Consider the following 21,237-nt stretch of genomic DNA (forward strand, 5'->3'; position numbering starts at 1 on the left):
GGCCATCATCACTCTACTTACCCGCCTAGTTCTTCATGGAGAAGGTCCTTGTGAACCTTCTGAAAAGTTCTTGTCGAGGGGGCGAAGCTAAACGCGCGTATGTACAGCCATAATGAGGAGTAAAGGTGGAGTTATATTACTGCTGAATGTAAGATGCAAGTTGGGCTATTTGTTCTTTGTGCTTAGCATTTGTCATGGACATGTTTCCTCATTCAAATATTTTCAAACCTTGCATCTTCTAAGTTTATTGTTTTTTTCTGAACTTAAATGGACATTGAAAGATAATAAAAGTATTTTTTAGTTGTTCACTAATGTGATGCTCAATAAATTAAATCTGCGATGGCGAATTGGCGTAAAAAATTCAATCATGACTTCTACTGGAGCTCTTTTTCTGTTTTCGTCAACGTGTAATTAAGAATCTTGCTTCGAGTTCGTTGTAAGAGCTGTGTCGTGCTGACTTGCTGCAAATTCTAACCTGCATCGTTCAAGCTTGAAGGAAAACATTCGCATGCAGATGCAGTGACGGTAGTTGCGTGCTTGAAATCACTATCAACATTATAGGCTGCCTCGACTGACGAGTGCATGAAATGATTCATTATTGCGGGATTTCTCCTTCATGCTCGCGGTTCTCTTCATGCAGCAAATATGAACGCGAGACTGGTACTCGTGACCCATGTTTTAGGCAGTCGCTTATCAAGCTCATTACTGATAAGGAAACGGTTCTTCCCTTCCTCAATGGCGCACAAGGCCAGCTAATCGCCTTCGGTTGTTAGCTTCTGCAGCGTCTCAACTTCTTGCTCCTTAAATATTAATACAGCGACTGTCAACTTGGGAAGAATTTCATACCTTCTTGCGCTCAATTTGTCGACGGTGTTGTTAATTTCTGCAGCTTCGCTCAATTCTTGGAAAAGAAAACTACATATAGCTCATGCATTTAGTCATCAAAAAATGCACAGCAACAATCAATTTGAATATTATATTGTCTAATAGAATTACGTACGTAATTGCAGTATTGCGAAAAGTTCGTGAAACTCAAATGGTAGTTAGTGCTGCGAACAACTTCATAAGTTCAAATGTTCTTCATTCTCGTCGTAATCTCGACGGTTGTAATGAAAAAGGTCCTTTCTTTCTATTCTGCGTATTCTAGTACTTTATAAAGGCCACTTTCTTTTCTTTACTCGAAACAGATGCACTAGATTTTTAGTCGAAACGACGCCGTTGCTGCCTGCAGGTTGCTGAGAACGTCACGACAGCTTTTACGCTTTTCCGATGCTTGCGCCCGGTGCAACAATTAGCAACTCGTTCTTCAGCCATCACGTTTACGAGCTTTCATTGCGTCTTTTGGGATCGCATCGAAATTTATTTCTATCCGAAATTTCCATGGATCCTGATAGTCACGCCCTCATGAGGATCATCGGATTTTTTGACCTCATTCGCCGATCCCCAAAAATTTAAGCGATCTTTCGTTTCACTCCAGAAGCTTTTTCAAAAGTAGAGTAGTTTTACTTAATGCGCTTTCTCTTTGTCAATAATTGTTTCGTCTGACGAGCAAATACTGCCTCTTTAGATACTTACACAGAAAATGCAGTAAAAAATGTTTCCACTTACTACTGTTATCTAAATCATCTTTATATTAATTTGTGGTAACATTAATTTTCTTTTGTCAATGAATGCAAAGTGTTACGTTAACAATTTTTCGCAAACAAACATCCTCGGCCGTCTAGTGGCTCACTTATTGTACAACGACCATTACAGTTATATAGGTGCAATTGGAGCGGCAGGTACAACTAAATTGATGCACATAATTCAGACCAATTTTGACGCAATTCACTCTCATTCGATTTTTCTCGCTAACTGAGATTTAATTTCACCTTGGCCCCATGCATCATGCATCACTGCTATATTAAAGCCAATGGCCTTGGTCAAGCTCTTGGTTCTATAAGAAAGTATTATAGTAGAAACACTAAAGACAGAAATAAGAGCGCCGATGGTTGGTTCTAATAACACATGTGGCGACAATAACAATAGCCTCGCAGCAAGAATAGCAACGTCGCAGACCGTCGTTGTCAGGAGTCCGTTTACTTCCGGTGAAGTGATTAGCCGCGAGGCGACCGGCGCGAGGTTTCCCTGCGCTGACCTCCGCGTGTCCAACACCAAGAGAACTGGAACCACATCGCAGCAGCCTTCTTGTCGCACCATTTAATCCGATGTTTTATTTCACAACATTATTGTGAATTCTGCTAATTTTACGAGGATTTGAGAGCGTTATTAAAAAGTTGTCCCTTCTTATTTAATGTGCAATATAAAATTTTCACAGCGATATTTCGGGTCTGCTTAGTCATGGTTACTCCACGCCGCTTAATCTTCGTCCACCTTTTGATTATTTGATTTTTCCTGTGGGATGATTTCAATCTTGATTTTGATCAAAATTAATCTTGATGAATATCTAATGCAATTTTATATATTCTGTGGCTACATTGTTAGCTGCACATTTTTTACTCAATTTATATCCACTGAAGCAGTTTAAATCCTTTCTCTCTTTGCCATGTCCTTTCGTCAATACCAAAATCCGAAAATCCTTAACCATTCTTTGTTTAAGCTTCTTATCAATTTTTGTTATATATTATACACTAAAATATCAGAAAAACATCTTCAATATTACAAAAATAAAACGAGAAAGTATTTATTCTCCTACGAAAATATAATTATTGATAAATTTTCTTTTGATACTGGGTACTTGTCTTCGAAAGGTTTTTTAATAGGTTTAAATCATTACTTCTAAATGCATACAAATGGAACTAACCCATGGAAAGACACTTAAAATTGCTGCCTTTCCGTTAAAGATCGTGATTCGATGGCACAAAATTATATGAATTGGTACAGAGGGTAAAATGTTGATCGAGGGTCTAATGGAGGTTAAGCTTTCACGTGCTGGCAAGCAAAATAATCTTGGATGCTCTGCAGGTCGGAATGTTTGTTCATTGAAAAATCACACAATGGAGACACCAATTAAGTCAAACGTTTTCTGATATAAGAGTTAGGTAAAATAAAATGTATATTGAAGCTGCCCCTGGAAAATTGCTCTTCTACCGATTATTGTTTATGATCTTGTTCTAAAGCTTCTGTAGATTTTTTAATTGTTTACAAACTATTCCATGATGTTTTTTTCTGGCGTTTTGGTGTATAATTAACAATTCTGTAATTACACTCAATCCCGCACCTCTCAATTAAATCACCGTAATTCATTTATAAGTAATAAAAAAAACCTTTCATTCTACAATTTAACCAACGCATCATTATTAAATGAAATTTTTTATCAAATATATCTGATTACCTTCGTCACAAATTGAAAAACATTGATTGAATGAAATGATATTGGTCGGCATCTTACAGACAAATTTATTTGATAAATCCCTAATGTCCTGCAGCAATACAGATTGATTCTTTCCTCGATACGTGTTAATTGTCAAACTTAAGATCGTTAAAACATCTTTCAAGAGACGGAGTTCAATGTAGAAAGATCTATACTGAAGGTCAGCAAGCACAACTTTATATTCTAAATTATATATTTCTTGCATTGAGGAAGTCTTCCGAGTAACGATTGTCATAGTCTTGCCGCGTCGGTTAAGACGTAATGTCGCATTGTGTAATCATAATCATTCAGTATCCACACATATTACGCCTAGCTATTTTTCCCATGTTCAAACCCTATGTTTATCTTCTAAACACTTCGCCTCATGCATTCGCTTATATGAATAATTACTTATTGATGTTGGCATGTCTAATTGTTTTAATTTGTTGTATGTGTGTTAATTACGTTTTCACCGAAAATCTCCAAGTAATGACTTAGGCCTGGCGCACTTCAAAATTTTTATTTAATAAATTCATTTTCTTTACTTAAGTTGTTTGAATTGGAATTCGAAAATCTGATGCTTAAACTTTTAAGTAAATTTTATTTCAGCGTTAGTTTTTTTCCGCAAAGTTATACATCGTAAGCGTGAAACAAGTTCAATTAAACGTGAAACACGAATTTATTCAAGCGATTGTTGTTTCTGTCATCAAGTTATGGCCGACCTTGATTTACGGAGTGATTGTCATTCGACTTTCACTGTCACCGGCGCATCCTCTACGAGTCTTGTAATTATGTGCTACAGAACTGCTGCTGTAGCGCTCTCATCTCAACCGCATTGTGTAATCCACAAGGCGAGGGTACCAAATTATTGGTCTCCTGTGATGCTCAATAAAGGAAAACCCCATCTTGGTTCTGCTCTACAAATTACCTTAATTTTGTAATGCATTTGTGTTGAGAAGATTTTCGAGAATTGTGGCATTGTCCGACGGATATACGAGCAGAGCTTCCTGTGATTGTAATATCAGCTCTATTTTTCTTTAATTGGATTATATTTTTGACTTCGGCGTTTCTTGTTATTATGAATACATGTTATGTTTTCCATATTTTTTCATTTGTGAAGTGTTGAAGATTATTTCTCATTTGATTTTTTACATTTTTACTCTTTTAAGTTGTTCTTATTTGCACTATAATGAATTCATTTTAGTTGCTTCAAATTACGATTTTAGCTTAGATGCAGTTTAATTGACGGTAAATTCGTCCGTATGAAACTGAAAATATGTCCCAATCATCGCTGTGGTGCCGGCACTCAATTTATAATCATGTTGTCGCATTTGCATTCATTTGAGTAGTGTTTCTACGCATGCCTCGTTACATATATATATTTATGCAGTTACTTCGTCTGGGTAAGACGACTGAAAATTATTGCGAAATAATGGAAGCGTAATGCGGCGTTCTCTTGAATACTTTACATGTCAGGAGATGTGATAGCAATGTCCCCTAAAGTGCTCATGTCAAGGCTGCAAGCCGCACCCCTGCAGTGTATGCGTATAAAAACTCCCAATATTGGTAAGCGATAAACGGAGCCCTTGCTGTCATTAGGCTATTCATCGTGGCATTGAAAATTAATGTTCGCAATACTCCAACTTGACGAGATGCAATCATCTACGCATTTAAAGCAATTTACGCTGTATTTTCATGCATATTAAAAAAAACTGGTTTGATATGCATTGTACTGACGAGTGTAACGTGTGATGTGACACTTCACACAATAACTGTTGAAAATTTTTTGCTTAAATGCTAAAGAAACTTATTTCAAAGCCTTATTTTTGAGCTTTAAATAGTTTTTAAATTCAGCTTTATGAATATTTGGTTTTACATGCTGTTTAGAATTATTGTTTCATTTGTTTCTGGGGTGAATTAAATGTTTGTATTATAAACTGCATATGAAGGCAAATCAATGACTACTATTTTAAAAGTTATAGTGTTAAAGTTAGAGTTAGTGTTAAAGTTGTTAATAAAGTTAAGTAATAGTTAAGTTAAGTTGTTAAGTTAAAGTAATAAAGTTAAGCACTATTCTTGCTCCTGAAAATAACGAGGAAACTTCTGTTCATGAGGAAAATTATAAAGGTCCCAGCTGAGTCTGTGATTGCGTTCATTTCTGCTTGGAGATGAAGGTCTGAGGTAAATTTTTGTGTCTCGTCTCAAATTGCTCGGGCTGAGGAAGAAGGCGACATTCCTGCGGTCGAGCTGCAGGATGTCGAGGACGTGCAACGCTGCTGGCCCGTTGCTGAGCCCAGACTTGCACTCACTTCTATATATTATCTACAAAACTTCGTTTAACCCTTAACCCTTCCTGTTTGTATCATTTAAATCATATAGTTACTCGCTAGCTTTTATAGTCTGAAATTTCAAATTTATTCATTTTTAGCGTATTTTGCACTATTGTGAAATACGCTAAAAAATGCACTATTGTGCTCGCCATGTCCGTCCGTCCGTCCGTCTGTCTGTCTGTCTGTCCGTCTGTCCGTCCGTCTGTCCGTGACCTCAAGTTTTCGTCGACGAGAAAATGTGCTCTCTGTCACTCACTGCAGTGAGTACTGCAGAGTTATATTTTTTTATATAAAGTTCCTTCAGATGTCGAGATGACAATAACTTACAAACGGCTGTGTTTTTTTTCCATTGGCATTTAATTTCTGATTTCATCCATAATCATCCGAGATATTTATGACTTGAGCGAAAAACGTGTACTAAAATTCCATACTAGAATATTTTCTCTATAAAAACATCCACCTGTAAGAGAATTTGAATTCATTGAACGTCTCATGTTACTGCGAAACTGAACTTGAAATAGAGGCGTGAATTCCCGGCACGAAACCTTCGCTACAACAGAACTAATGTTGACTAAATTCACAATCGTAAAAGTTTATGCCATCTGAAGTTCTTTGAGCGCAAGGCCGAACCTGCGTAGGCGAGTGTGGTTTTTTGTCGTATGCTGACACTTAATTTAAACTGTAATAACTTACTCAGCCTTGCCGAGCATTCTTTGAATTGTGAGTATTTATGAAGACGTAGCTTATAAGTCCTTGCCATCAATAGTCTATTCAGATGTATGTTTGTTCGTCCAGAGTTAAAAACACATTTTTCGCTTGTTATTTTGACGTCATAATCTTCCCTGAAGATAATAACGATATAATAACTTTATTTAAAGAATTCTTCAGTTTTGTAACCTTAAATAATCTGTGGGTTAAAAAAATTTGGCTGTTATCTTTGTAGCTTTGCATTGTCAAGTTCAATTTATACAGAAGTATCTTTCTTTGTTATTCTTTTCGATATGATATGTTCAAGCCTCACTTTGCTTAATGACCTCTACAACTGAATTTAAGTGGTTTGTGTTATAGCGACCTTATTCATATCGGATTAGAAAAATAATTGATTAAGTGTTTACTTATTATCATATAGCATCCGAACGTGTATGATGAACCCGGTAATAATCTACATTTATACTAATCGATTATTTAGTGAGTTAATAATACAAAAAATTATAATCTTTCGTACAGTAAAAGTTTAAAAAAAGTTCTGGCATGTGAGCCATTAACTGAGATTCCTTATGTTTACTTGGAGGTGGCGTAACCAAAAGCAGGAATCACTTTCCATCTAATTTCATTAGAAAATCGATTTCAGCTCCGTGGGTTTCTGCTGTTGGGAAAGTACACGACTTTCGTGGGCCCCTGTCGAACTTATCGAACTCTCTGTCTTGCAGCGCTCCTGAGTATTGTATTGTGTTCGTTACAAAACTCTGATTTTGTTTCTTTTACGATGGATTAGCTGACTGCTTTTCCGACGAGAGCAGAAAAATGCGTCGGAAACCATGGAACGGTCGTGCCCTGGAGCGATTAATTGCCTTTATACCCACCGCCGTTAGGTGCAGCGTCACTTCCAGCCGCCGTCATCGGCGACAGAGACATTCTGCTTGGCGATCTCTGACCCTGGTTTCTTTGTTATTTGATTATTATTTTGTATTTAATTTAATTTTATTATCATCACAAGTTAAGTATACATTCGAAGTATATTGCTTCGTGATAACTGCTATCTGTAATTTATCTCACAGCTGAATTTTTTTACATTTCGTACACTTCCATGAGATTTATTTTCAAGCCACTTTCAGTATTTAATTAAGCTTATCGAAATTAATAATGTTGCTAAAAATTTCTCTAATTTCCTCAAATTTTGGTCCACTGTAAATGGAAACATTCCTGAACCTGAAATCGTAATGCGGTTAGTATAAATTGCTTGACTTGTGTGCGTCTTAATAAATCTTGTGGCAGTTTTCTCGAATTAGATTTAACGAGTGATTCGGTTTCACTAATGTTGCCTCCGTAACTGTCCGCGTTAATTAACGTAAGCGTTATAAGTGAACCCAGCCGCCGGAGGTCGCGGCGAAGGAAGCTGCATCCGCACACTGCGACGTCGTCTTCGGTTTGACTTAAAACGGACTGAGTTAAAACGGTGCTCTTTGCCCTGAGATATCGACTTCATTGCAAGTTTTCTTGCGCCTTCGTGCCCTCAGCAGCTAACTGATGGATTGTAGCGCGCATCGTCGAAAACGTCAATTGTGTGGGTTTTTACGGTGCCAACTACCATTTTCGATCAATGCAATTACGAGATTTATCACGTTTTTGCTCCAGAGACAATTACCACAGAGATGTAGTGTCGACATGAGTGTTTGAGTGTGGCTTGAGTCGTGGTCTAGACGGAAAAGTTTTCTCCCAGGCATCTGGTGCTCGCGCCATTTAGGTTGAAGTTTTAATTGTGTTTTTGTTAACTATAACTTCCGTTCACAATATGATTTGTAGGTAATTATTTTCTCATTTGTCAGCTATTGTGCGATTACATGACAAAATGTTTACTAGTATAATATGTTCGGTGCTGAAGAATAGCCCAAGTTTGGCCTGTTAGATCTGTTAGTTAGCTTTAATTGTTCCTTGGACATTAGCAACCGGTAAAATTATATATCGACCAATTTTTTCCCCTTATATATTGTTGAAAATCAATTAGGGCCTGCATGGCAAACACTATAGTGCTTAATAAAAAACATGTTATTGTTCTGCACGCTTAAAGCAAGTTCTTGTTGCCCAGGAGTGCATATAGAGAGCGTGAACGACCACGGTCAGACTCCCCTGTTCTGCGCGGCGTGGGGCGGTGACGTGGAAGTGGTGCAGCTGCTGCTCGGTCTCGGCGCCAACCCCAACAGGAGGTGCGGGTCTTCGGGAGCCACGCCCGTCCATGCCGCCACCTACAGGGGGTCTCGGCGCGTCCTTAGGCTCCTCATAGAAGCAGGAGCTGACCTCTCCGTGAGGGACTCAGCCAACCTCACGCCAAGGTGAGATGACTTATGCACGTGTTGATCTGTACACGGCAGGATACGTAGATCTGTACACGGCAGGATACGTAGATCTGTGCACGACAGGATACGTAGATCTGTGCACGACAGGATACGTAGATCTGTGCACGACAGGATACGTAGATCTGTGCACGACAGGATACGTAGATCTGTACACGGCATGATACGTAGATCTGTACACGGCATGATACGTAGATCTGTACACGGCAGGATACGTAGATCTGTACACGACAGGATCTGTGTCTCGCTCTCGTCCCTGTATTGTTTCTCTGTTAATTTTTTAATTAAAGCAAACGCTGAACAAATTTGTTAATTTTATCTTCAACTTCATGTACTAGTAACCGCTGTTGTTGCAGTACCGATTGAGGACCTGCAGCGTTGAAACACAGGGTAACACGACATTGAAGATAGTAATTATTCTTTGATACATCGTTGTTTAATACACTGTAAAAGAATTCCATGTAAAGGCTTCTTTTGATCTGTGAACGTTGTCAGTGCACTAAGTCCCTGAAAACTCAGTTAAATAAGTAAATAGTTGAAAAGATTTTGTCGCGCTAAGACATCTACCTCCTTTGAAAGAATGTACTTAAAAGTAATAGAAAGACTGAAATCTCTTCGCCATTCTCTGGATTGACTTCTTGCAGCGTTGGAAGCTCACGACTGCAGTGTAATTCACTCTACTTCGAGTGAGAGAAAGGATCACATGTAGGGAACGATCGACGCGGTCCATTCGACTTCCTGATAACGCGTTCCCGGCAAATCGATCACGATATTGCCTGCATTGAACTGTATAATCCATCGTTGCAGCAGTGCGAGTCTTGTTCTAACGGATCTCTCACAACGTGACTCCTCATCTATGTTGAAACTACTCTTCAAATATCAACTAGGATGATGATAGCTGAGATCGTGATCATAAATGGATTCCGTATAGCAGAATCTGACACGCACTTCTCTTATTTTTTTATTGGCTTTGTTCCACTTTCACTAAATGGTTCGCACTCTCTGTGGTATTCTAATTTCATTCCAGAGTTCTGCATTTAGATAAAAATGTGTTATTATTGTGCGTTATGTCTAATAAAATCCGATATGTTTATCTATTACAAACTGCGATTATGATGTCTCATTTTGAACCCATGCACGGGGAGAAGTCATAGTTTTTAAAATTACTGGCAGTTGTCTTAGTATATTTGAGATGCAATATGGCGATTTAAAATAAAAGTGTTTTCCACAAGAAAACTGTATATTTTCTGCATTGAATTGTCTCTTTCTGTTGTGTCCCCTTTTCTTAACTGAAGTTAATTAATAATAATAATTACAATTGCGAAATAAATCGTCATTACAACCGAAATTCGTCTGAGTACCACGATATCTTTAATACATCTCGAAATTATCCAAAACACCAATAATATAACATAGAAGTTTTCAAGAAAGTTGACGGATGTGCGATAGTTACCGTAACATGATAACTTCATCTTGGGATGTCGGTAGGTCAAGTTGCGTATTTTTATACGTGCACTGCTCGATGACTATACGAGGGAGAGATTATTTCATCGTATTTCCTCGATCTTGATTCCTCACTACCGGTCATCTGCTACAAGAGCTCTTACGCAAACTCTGCAACCTGTAATAACTACGCGTGCTTGCTTTTAATTAGGACAGTTAATAGATTTAATTGGCGCAAAGAAAGTAGTTGCTGAGCGAGTAACATTGCTGGAACACGACGGTGTCAATTAGTCGCGGGTGAATATCATCTAATATTTTACATAAATTACTCGAATTCCCGAAAATTATTAAATATTCGGATTGATTGTCCATTTACAACACTATCCCTTAGACATTTTTAGACGTGCTTCATGATAGCAAACCATCTAGTCCGTCGTAATTTTTTAATCAACTCAACGTCATAATAATATGGCTTTTGCTGTGTTATAATAATTTGGTCATGTTATAATAATATGGCCTGACGATTTATATTATTATATTTAATATGGCCTGACGGTGTATATTAATAATATGGCCTGACGATGTATATTTTCAAGGGACTACGCTGAGCGTCAGCCGCATCCGATTCGTCGACAGAAAATATTAGCCTTCCTTGACCTGGTCCTCAGCATGACGCTGCACAGGTGAATGAATTCTTCCTACCGCATTATATGTATTTATTTAATATATTGCAATATAAAAAATTTAGAGAACTCTCTATCTATAATTTACACTGTATTTATGAGATAGCCGAACGAGACGTCGTGAGATGGCCATTGACGTCTCAACTACTTTGCGAAATTCTCTTAATTATTTTCTACTTTAAAGACTTAACATTTGATATACTTTCGATGGTCGTGAAATTAGTCCCACTTTCTTTGTAATTTTAATGTTTGAATTCACAAACTATCAAGGCCTTCATTTTTTATGCATTGCATTTGCTTCTTAGCCAGAACCCCCATAGTTCTAAAAGCGAAATAAAACAATAAATAATTCAGTCTTATATGCTAATCAAATTACATAAATTTATAGTAGAAGCCTCCATAAAGACATGTTAAATTAAAAACAATGCCTTTTTCACATTACATGAAATACGTTGAGATTCGCTTGCCTTGGAGTCTTGGGAGCCATGGCGGAATATATGAAGAAACATGCGTTAAAGTTTACCGTCCTCATTACGGCGAGTGTCCACAGGACGCGTGGACTGGACCTGCACAGGTCGAGTGGTCTTAAGGGTGTGGACTGTGACAGTCCCTCTGCCAACACCAGCACCCTCCCCAGGCGCCCGCTCGCCCCCTCAGAGTCACGTCTTGCCCTAAACAAGTCCACCCTCAGTCTCTCCAAGTACGGACTGATTTTTTAGTTTTGTCAATAGACAATTATCTGCTCAGAATTTATTATAATGACTAAAAAAAGAAACTTAAAAGTTTTTGCTTATCTCTATAAACTTAAAAGTATTTGGCTTATCTCTATCTCTATATCTCATAAAAGTTCTAGTTTTATCTCTATTGTATATTCTTTATGTTGATAGTTTCTTAATAATTTCGACATGGCACAATTGTGTTCTATGTCTTCCTATTTATAATAGTAACACTATAATTTATAAAAGCTTGAAGCGGTTTCTAACGCAGTGTCTCTCTCAGATACTTTTTCTTAACCAAGATGAACAAGATCTCGTCCTTCATTAACGAGAAATTTCATATTAGAATCATTTTGCATTTAGGCTTATAAAATATTTGAACTGCCTTTTTCCCAATTCTTGGCTTTGCATATGTGCTATTGTAATATTAAAAAATGTTTTTTCTCTAAATTCTTGGCTCATATAACGTGAAGTTATTTATGTACATCGTATATGTGGTGCCCCAGGAAGAGTGTGGGGAGCGTGTCGAGCGTGTGGGGGGCGTGCGTGGGGATCAGCGACCCCCGAGACCGGCCCCCCGTCAGCCCAGCCCGCCCCACCACGGAGCAGGGGGCTGTTAAACCAGCCTCTTCCGTCGCAAACCTTAACAAGGTTCCTTGCCTTATACTTTTCCTCGTTAACATTCCTAATAAAATGTTTAACCCTACACTTCCTCGTTAACCTTCAGAATAAAACTTTGAACACTCCATCTCCTCATTAACTTACAGAAAGTTTAACACTCCACTTCTCCGTTAACCTATTATTTTCTCATTAGGTTCACAATACTATTAACAATATAATTTATTGATTCATTGAATTTGGTCATATTCAGACGGTATCGTGCCATCTTCTGGACCAGCTGTGCGTGACCACCTCGCTGCCGCTGCTCAGCCCTGACCAACTGCAGCGACCAACTGTACCTGGCACCGCCTACACGTGAGCCCAACTGCACCATCTGCGTCATCAGTTTTATATTTAGAAGAATTATTTGTTTCTATATGAAATATTCTGTATTAATATAATAATGACAATTGCGAAATAAATCGTGAATGAATAAATAAGTGTAGATCTGTACACGGTAGGATACGTAGATCTGTACACGACAGGATACGTAGATCTGTACACGGTAGGATACTTGTACGGATAAGTTTTGTATTAATGTGGAAAATTTTGCACTAATATGTATTATTTTGTAAGGATATGAAATATTTTTATGTATACGGTTTGTATTAATATGAAAAATTTCGTACTATTTTGTTTAGATCTTAACTAATTTGTATGTATATGGAATAGTTTTGTAAAAGTGATAACAGTTTTCATCGATGCAATACGTTCTTGACAATTATTATTTCATCGAAGCTCGAAGCTGTTCTCTATGTAGACAGTCATCGGCAATACTATTTCTATTGCTACTGTTATTGATAACTTTGATATTACTTCAGTGCCATTGACGTGACTTGCTCGCTAGCATGGAAATATCGTGACATGTAGCGTAAAAAACTAGTAGTTATTGGTTCCAGCGAAGACAAGAACAGTTCTTCTGTAGACTGGAACAATTCTAGTGACGACAGGGACAGTTCTAGTGAAGACAGGAACAGTTCTTTTGTAGACAGGAACAATTCTAGTGACGACAGGGACAGTTCTAGTGAAGACAGGGACAGTTCCAGTGAATACAGTTAACTCTTACAAATAATCTAATTAATCTAATTAATTAAATTGACCTAATTAATCATAATGGCGCGGCAGGTGCGGCGGGCCGACGGTGTACTCGCCGTACTCGTGGCTCGGCACTCCCGTTACTGTCAGGAGGCCTACGCCCGCCCTCACCATCGCCAAGGATAATAAGAGTGAGTCATTAGTGCAGAAGTGAGTCATTAGTGCAGAATTTAGTCATTAATACAGAAGTGAGTCATTAACACAGAATTTAGTCATTAATACAGAAGTGAGTCATTAGAAGCTCGAAAATTATAGCTGCAAAATAGCAATGTGAGTTTCTTGTCTCGCCTCAATTGTACCGAACCAAAATAATCTACGCTTAGAAGCTGCAAACCCCAGCTTCAATGTACTTCTCCGTAATTATATTGATGGTTGATTGGTTGTTCGAAACTGCAACTCCGCTGACTCCGCTGATTGGTGAATTAAACCTGACGTTGTTCTTGCCCAGGCCCCGGGAGCGAAGGGAAGCCCGACCAGGACGCGGTGCTGTCGCTGCTGGAGGAGCTCGCGATCTTGCGTCGCCTTCGTCATCCTGCGTTCCTGGAGGTGATGGCGGCGTGCCACGTCACCGACCCAAGCCCTGACCACGTCACCCTCGTGTTCCAACACGTCCCTCATGGCTCCCTCTACCACCACCTCCATGTCATGGTCAGAAGCCTTGCAGTATTTCCCTGCAACATTAATATCAAGGCAACTGTCACTTTAATCTCTACTTGCCAGCGAATTGTACGGCTTATTAAAGCTCCCGTAATATGCAAATAAAACTGCACTGTGGATAAGAAATAGAAGTTTCAGTAAAATAAGGGTCTGAATTCTATTTCCACAATGTTAGATTTCAATAAAATTTTTGCCTGATATCAATGCCTAGATTAATCACAAGAAATTCCGTTCAGCGCCAGTTGATTAACGGAATCAAAGTGAAATAAAATACCAGCGATTGAAACTTATTCAGATCATTATTTTTAACAAGATAGTTAGATAGTTACCGGTGTTTGGTCGTATTACTAGTGGCCGTCTGACAGCATCGAAAAATTGCGGTGACGTCCTGTGACACAAGGTTAGTTCATAAAAAGTTTAGCTGTAAAAAGTTTAGTTTTCAAAATAAAGTTATCCCTGTACAGCACCGGGACCTCAGCATGGGAGGAGCTGTGGACATCCTGGTGGGGGTGGTGGAAGGCTTGCTGTTCCTGCACGCGCACGGGTGGCTGCACTCCGGCCTGTCATCCCACGCCCTCCACCTCGTCTCCACCAGCCACGCTAAATTAGGCAGCTTCCAGCACGCCATCCAACAGCAAGCTAAAGTAATTCGACACTAAATACAATATTTTCTCAAGCATAGATCGTTTTCTTGAGTTTTCAATCTTAGCGCTGTAGTATATGGCAGGAATTTATTATATTTATTACTAGTGTACATTTATTTCTTATTAATGTAGATATTTTAGGCAGTATTTTCTGTATTATAAAGCTGTATAGTGGCGGCATGCAGATATTTTAGGCACTATTTTCTGTATTTTGAAGCTGTGTTGTCGCGGCATGTAGATATTTTAGGCACTATTTTGTGTATTTCAAAGCTGTGTTGTCGCGGCATGTAGATATTTTAGGGAGTATTTTGTGTATTGTAAAGCTGTATTGTCACGGCAGGGTGGATGCAGCATGAAGGCGGACGAGCTGGGCCGCGCGACGTGGCTGGTGCCGTGGCAGGCGCCTGAGGTCATCAGCGAGGCGATGGTGTCCATCAAGTCTGAAGTCTACGGACTCGCGACCATCATTTGGGAGATCTGGTCTGGTGCGTGCCAATAGTCTGCGACATTATTAACCCTTTGGGTGTTCCAGCGATCAGCATACTAATATAGATGAGAGTTGTAACGTATTAACTATTACATTATCGGAAGTTTGCTTACTGACGAGCTTTAAGCTACACTATTGGTTATTGATACTGAAAGATTTTAAATTTTAAATCTGGGACCTAACTTCTGATATAGTATTAATCTCCAGCTATAGCATATTACGGATTGATTAATTGTTGCAAATTTAACAGTCCATGTCCGTTTGGATTTTTCAATTTCTACAACTTTCACAAGCATGCCTCGGTGTTGCAAGATGACGAAATAGTAATTTAGCCATAAGGAACTACAGCTTTGCTACGCACTGAATTAGTTTCAACGAACAACTTTCACAAGCCTCGTTGGTGCGGAATGACGAAATCTCAATTTATCCTCAAAGAACAAAACCATTAAATTTCACTTTTGACTCTAAACTTTCTCAGGCATGCCCCCGTGGTGCGGTGTGCCGGACTCAGAAATCAAACGACGCGTGAGTGAGGGCGAGAGCCTGCCTTACCTGACGGGGGCGCCGCCGTCGCTGGTGATGTACCTCACGCAGTACGGCCTCAAGTGGAACGCGCACGAGCGAGACTTGGACTTCCATGAGATACACACCATGTTGCGCTCGCTCAGGGTCTGTTGTGTTGCTGCTATGGTCGAATTACAGCAACTGTTGGTATTTTAGATTCTATAATTATTCTGCATGCAAATGATTAGAACACATTAAGATATCGCCTCAAGTGGAACGCGCATGAGCGAGACTTGGACTTCCATGAGATACACACCATGTTGCGCTCGCTCAGGGTCTGTTGTGTTGCTGCTATGGTCGAATTACAGCAACTGTTGGTATTTTAGATTCTATAATTATTCTGCATGCAAATGATTAGAACACATTAAGATATCACTTTATTTCCAACTAGTCTTGTTTATCTTGATATTCAGTTATTCATGCATGTTTTAACGTCGTTAGTTCACGCTAGAAATGAGAAAAATTTCCTCTTTTCAAACTGCATTTTTTATCTTCTGGATTTTTTCTGTCTGTCTGCATTTTTTATCTTTCTTTATCTTTTTATCTTTTGTTCTGTCTGCATTTTTTATCTTTCCTATACTAATTGAAAGTGAACAAAATTGCAGGTGCAGGTTGAGGAAGATGAGAGGGTGCCCGCCGTGACTGCCTGGGCTCCTCCATCGCTGCCCAACACGCCCATCATTGGACGTAACGCGCCACAAAATGCAGCTCATAATCCCAACAATCCCCATTTCTTGAGGAACAGATCCTCGATAGCGTCCAACGATAACCTCCGTCCATCATCGTCCAGTTACCCGTCAACCTCGGCCAGATCTTCATCTGAAATTCACCCATCACAATACCTTCAGTTCGTTACCATAGACCAGCTGTCGTCGTCATCATCTTGTTCATCAGTGCATCTACAAGGGCAACAAATACCGCAGGATCTTGCTGAAGGAATCACCACGTTGCCTTCTAAAGTCAGCGTTGAGATCAACAAGAGCAGCGGTGGCAGAGGTCACCTGAACCATCAGCTATCAGCGGTGCAGGTCCACGAGAAGCCCATCGAAAGATGCGTCGAGATCCAAAATATTGCTCACGTCACTTCCTGTCCTAGAAATGCCATCAAGTGAGGACGATTTTTGTTTCTATCAGTTATGTTATATTGTTGAAATTAGGCTTCATTATTAGAATTGTATTATAGATGTATTATTTCGTTTCATGAAGTAAAAATGTTCATGGTATTATTTTAATAGCATTTTGATAGTGGTTCCTGTTCCACAGCTACGCCGGTTTTTCCCGCTCTTCGGCGGGAAAAAAATTTTTCGTTTCAGGCCTTTAAACTCTTAGTTTTCGTTTTTGCAGATCATCCTCAGTGTTGATGACCTCGACTCCTGCAAGATCCATGGCTGGTCGTGCAGGAGATTTGCCCCCCGACCTGCTGCCCAGCAAGTTCCGTCCCGCGCCCCACATGCCGCCCGGCACACCCGACATCCTAAGTCGGGAGCTGGGGTCCTTACTTCGGCCTTTTTCCCAGCCTGCGGAAAGATCTGCTGCGTCGCCCGTCTCGACAGGCAGCGACAAGGAAAACTTCGATGCTGATGGCGCCAACGTGCAAGAGTTTGCTTACATATCTAATCGGGCTAAACGGGCCTTCTTCTCTGAAAGTGAAAGCAGCAGCAAAGCTCCTAGTCCTGTGGACGATAAGCCTCCTCGAGTGAATCATCACTGGCATTCTGTCGATGGCAGTAAAACATCGTCTCCTAAAACCTTCGTCGAGAAAGAGGTGGTCAAGGAAAGAGTAATATACAATAAAAGTAACAATAAGTTCGAGGCTCAGGACGTAAAAAGATCCATCAGAACCGATGTTGTTCGTAAAGGCCTTAGTTTAAGTAATTTATTGAACATCGGGGGCGGTTCTATGGTGACACGGACAATCTCGCACATATCGCTATGCTCGGCTGAGGGCGCTGCCTCTCCTGGTGGGGAGGTGCGTCGGCCACAGCGCACCATCAGTCAAGTGACGCTCACCTTCAAGAAACTCAGCACGACGGACTCTTCCTCGTCGTCTAGTCGTGACGAGCTCGAAGAAGCCGTCAAAGGAGACAACCGCAGAGACACTCAGCACTACCGTCGCTCAACGTCCCTTACTAAGAACCAACAGCAGGCGAAGAGGTCAGTTTTGCCTTCACAACATTTATATATTCCTAGGGTAATTTAAGTTCAGCCTTCTCAACATTTATATACAGGTATTCCGAGGGTAATTTAATTAATTTGAAATTTTTACCTAAATTTGCAGGAGTTTAGAAATTCTCCTGCATTATTGGTAGGCGCTCTATTCAATTTTGCATGTGAAATACGTCCGCAAGAACGCGTGTATGTTATTGTATACATATTCACTTGTTCATATGTTTTGGATCATCGGCGACTATTGCTACTGTAGCTGGCGTAGGTGTTCAATTTTTTCTTTTAACTTGCTGAATAAAACTATCGCGACTATTCTTTTAAATAATCTTTTCATGGCATTTTGATGAGTGACAGCTGGGTGCTAAGATTCATGACGCCAACAAAAATTTCAGAAGCAATTTTTTCAATTGCTTCTGAAAAATACTGAAGCAATTTTTTCAATTGCTTCTGAAAAATACAGAAGCAATTTCTTATGTTTATAGGTGAATTGACAAGATTTTACAAATATTTCGCGCACTTTTTATGAGTGGGAGAAAACTATGGACTTTTCAGCTTTTTATTTTTATTGCTTCGGCAAACACTCTTTCGATTGTTGAACATATAGAAATATTTGAATTTTCACTTGATTTTTGATCGCCAATTTCCATGTCTGACGGAAGTGACCGTTTCACAAACTAGAAAGTAATCTAAAAGAAGAATCGCATGTGCAGTGCTGTAACCTATTTAACTTATTTATATAACGTATCATAACCATGATGGCACGTCAGCCCTCGTCACTGGGACGAAGTGACGGCCATCAAGCCTGCGAGTCACCAGCTCACTCGTCACTCGTCCTCCTGCTCGCTGTCGAGTGGGGGGCCACCGTCCCCCGTACACCAGTTCGTGGGGGGGCCCGGGCACAGCTTGCTCGCCTCCGCCGCCCTCAAGGCCAGGAGTGGCTCGTCTCTCCCCACCTCACCGCAACGCAAAACTTCAACGGCTAAGGTAATTATCAAGTTGCAATAGTCAATGGCGTAATTTTCACGATGTTTTTGCTAAAAAAACATGTATGTCTTGGTTTACTCTTTGTTGTGGGATATTTACAATCAGGTTTCCGTCAAATTAATACTGGGGTTCGTTAAATGGGACTCGGTTATTTGCGCCATGTCTTCGCCTACTGATATCTCGTATCACATTTTCGTCGAATTATTACTATTTTGTTTCCCTGCGTTTCGCTTATCGCGTCTTGCATCATGTCTGCCCCGGCTGGGTAGTGCTAACCATGTATCGCTCGCCACAGACGAGCGAGACTCGGCCGAGCAGCTACTACGGCGTCGGTGCCGTGGCCCTGACGGAGTCCGTCAGGATCAACCCGCGCCACGACGGCTCACGGCACCGCCATCGCAGGGGGCAGCGCAGCGCTCACATCGAGGTAGCGAGGCAGTTCTTACACTGGTTTTATTCGACTTTTTGTATCTTAGTTTACTATAATAATTTCCATACATATTTCAATATGGCTTCGTTCCTACGAAGGATGGTAAACTATTACAATTTTCTTGTGAATCTAGAAACTGTAGCGTTGATGGATTAGGTTGGTTGGTTCGTGTCTATTACTTATGCTTACGGCGTTTACAATTGAGCTCTGTTCTCATTACAATGCATACCGTTAGACTGGAGATGATAAAAGTTACAAGTACTGTAACTTAGCGCAAATTGTAACCTAACTAAAATTAGTACGTGTCGCAAATTGGAACCTGACGCAAATTAAATTGCCAACGTTTTACGTGCTTGCACAATGTGTGATTGAAATACACACACGAGTTTTGCATGGGAAATTCATAATTTAAAGTTTAGTTTCCTCAAATTCCTATTCTAGTCCAATAATACGTTAGGTATTATTTTTTCAAAGCAACGACCACGATTAAATCTTGCGGAATGCAATTTTCTATTGATTTTCTTCTCATATCCGTAAATTATTTCCTCTGATCCTCTCTTAACTTGCACCACATTTTCATTGACATGAAGAGTTGAAGTTGAGCAAATTATTTACTGCCTGTACATTGGCTGTTGACAGCCAGAAGAAGAGTTCATCGACGACGAGTTCAACGCGGCGCTGTACGAGCAGCCACACATGCAGCTCTCGGTGGGCTCCTCGGAGAACCTGCTCGACTCCCGCCTCTCCACCACCTCGGTCATGGCTGACGACAGCGGTCAGTCTTTCTTCTTATTCTGATTATTTGCATTTGTTTTTATTAAATTACGGTTGTTTTTAGTGTCTTTGACGTGGCTGACGACAGCGGTCAGTCTTTCTTCTTATTTTGATTATTTTAATATGTTATTATTATTACATTATTGTTTTTAGTGTCTTTGATTTGGCTGATGACAGAGGTTAGTCTTTCTTCTTATTTTGATTATTTTAATATGTTATTATTATTACATTATTGTTTTTAGTGTCATTGATTTGGCTGACGACAGAGGTTAGTCTTTCTCCTTATTTTGATTCTTGTCATATGTTATTATTATTATATTATTGTTTTTAGTGTCTTTGACTTGGCTGACGTCAGCTCTCAGATTGTAGTTAAGTGAGTTCTTATCTTAGAACAAATTTACCTGTGTAGATGGACGTACTAGATGACTGCATTTGCGATCAATTCAATGCGATATTTGCTGTGTAGTCTTCATGTTTGAATATGTACTTCTGTGTTTCCGTAAATTTCGATCGTGTGATCGAAATTGTATTGACGCTTGCACTATACGTAATAGCAAATCTAGTTAAAGTATTTAGTTTGTCTAGTTAAGTTTTTTCTTAGTCAACGTATAAAATCATAGTTGTATTGCGCCGTGAAAATGCTCTCACACGCGCAGCGATGCTAAGTCTGTGTCGGTTGGATAATGCAATTCATAATTTGACAATGTACGTTTATTTTGAGCTCCTTATTTTTCTCTATGTCCGCAGAGTTGATTTAATATCTAGTCGCGTAAGTATTCTTTCACTATTTGTCTGCACCAAAGTTTAGAGAGCTATTCGTTGTTATTATCTCCTCACTGAAGCACAAATCTGATGGAATGCATATTTTTCAAAGCTTTATTTGAGCCACTCTTGTACTTTTCTGTGAAGCACAAATTCCACTTCAGTTTATCATAATAATCACGAAGATTCCTTGACCTTTTGTCATTACTCCTTGCATGGAAACTCTCGTTACCAGGCATTTAGAAAGGAATGCCATAGACGGTTGTTAATGTATCCGAGACAAGATGGTAACAGTTGGTAACCTTTCGTCTACAGTCGGTATATCTTTCTACCAGGCCACTGGTACAAACACTATCGACGACGGCTAATGTATCTAAAGGCAAGGTAGTAACTTCTTAAATACTGAGGGTAGATCTCGT

The 21,237-nt window shown here is 39.6% G+C and overlaps 1 protein-coding gene across 5 annotated transcripts in view; it reads left to right on the forward strand.

Moving 5' to 3' along the window:
• Positions 1-21,237, forward strand: part of LOC108672575 — a 66,217-nt gene that overhangs the window by 42,202 nt on the left and 2,778 nt on the right. For 3 of the 5 annotated variants that reach the window (XM_018160272.1, XM_018160273.2, XM_047879676.1), the window contains exons 2-16: positions 8,489-8,732; positions 10,793-10,879; positions 11,430-11,579; positions 12,102-12,246; positions 12,467-12,570; positions 13,381-13,481; positions 13,799-13,998; positions 14,472-14,651; positions 14,992-15,136; positions 15,617-15,807; positions 16,308-16,810; positions 17,047-17,856; positions 18,636-18,852; positions 19,148-19,279; positions 19,922-20,057. In XM_018160272.1, coding sequence (XP_018015761.1) covers positions 8,489-8,732; positions 10,793-10,879; positions 11,430-11,579; positions 12,102-12,246; positions 12,467-12,570; positions 13,381-13,481; positions 13,799-13,998; positions 14,472-14,651; positions 14,992-15,136; positions 15,617-15,807; positions 16,308-16,810; positions 17,047-17,856; positions 18,636-18,852; positions 19,148-19,279; positions 19,922-20,057 — 3,345 coding nt within the window. Of the gene's footprint in view, positions 1-8,488; positions 8,733-10,792; positions 10,880-11,429; positions 11,580-12,101; positions 12,247-12,466; positions 12,571-13,380; positions 13,482-13,798; positions 13,999-14,471; positions 14,652-14,991; positions 15,137-15,616; positions 15,808-15,950; positions 15,978-16,307; positions 16,811-17,046; positions 17,857-18,635; positions 18,853-19,147; positions 19,280-19,921; positions 20,058-20,803; positions 20,826-21,237 lie in introns of all 5 variants that reach the window. The other 2 variants (XM_047879675.1, XM_018160274.1) reach the window with 2 other exon arrangements.

This window comes from Hyalella azteca, unplaced genomic scaffold (genome assembly GCF_000764305.2).
Source record: "Hyalella azteca isolate HAZT.00-mixed unplaced genomic scaffold, Hazt_2.0.2 contig3603, whole genome shotgun sequence".
Classification (NCBI taxonomy): domain Eukaryota; kingdom Metazoa; phylum Arthropoda; class Malacostraca; order Amphipoda; family Hyalellidae; genus Hyalella; species Hyalella azteca.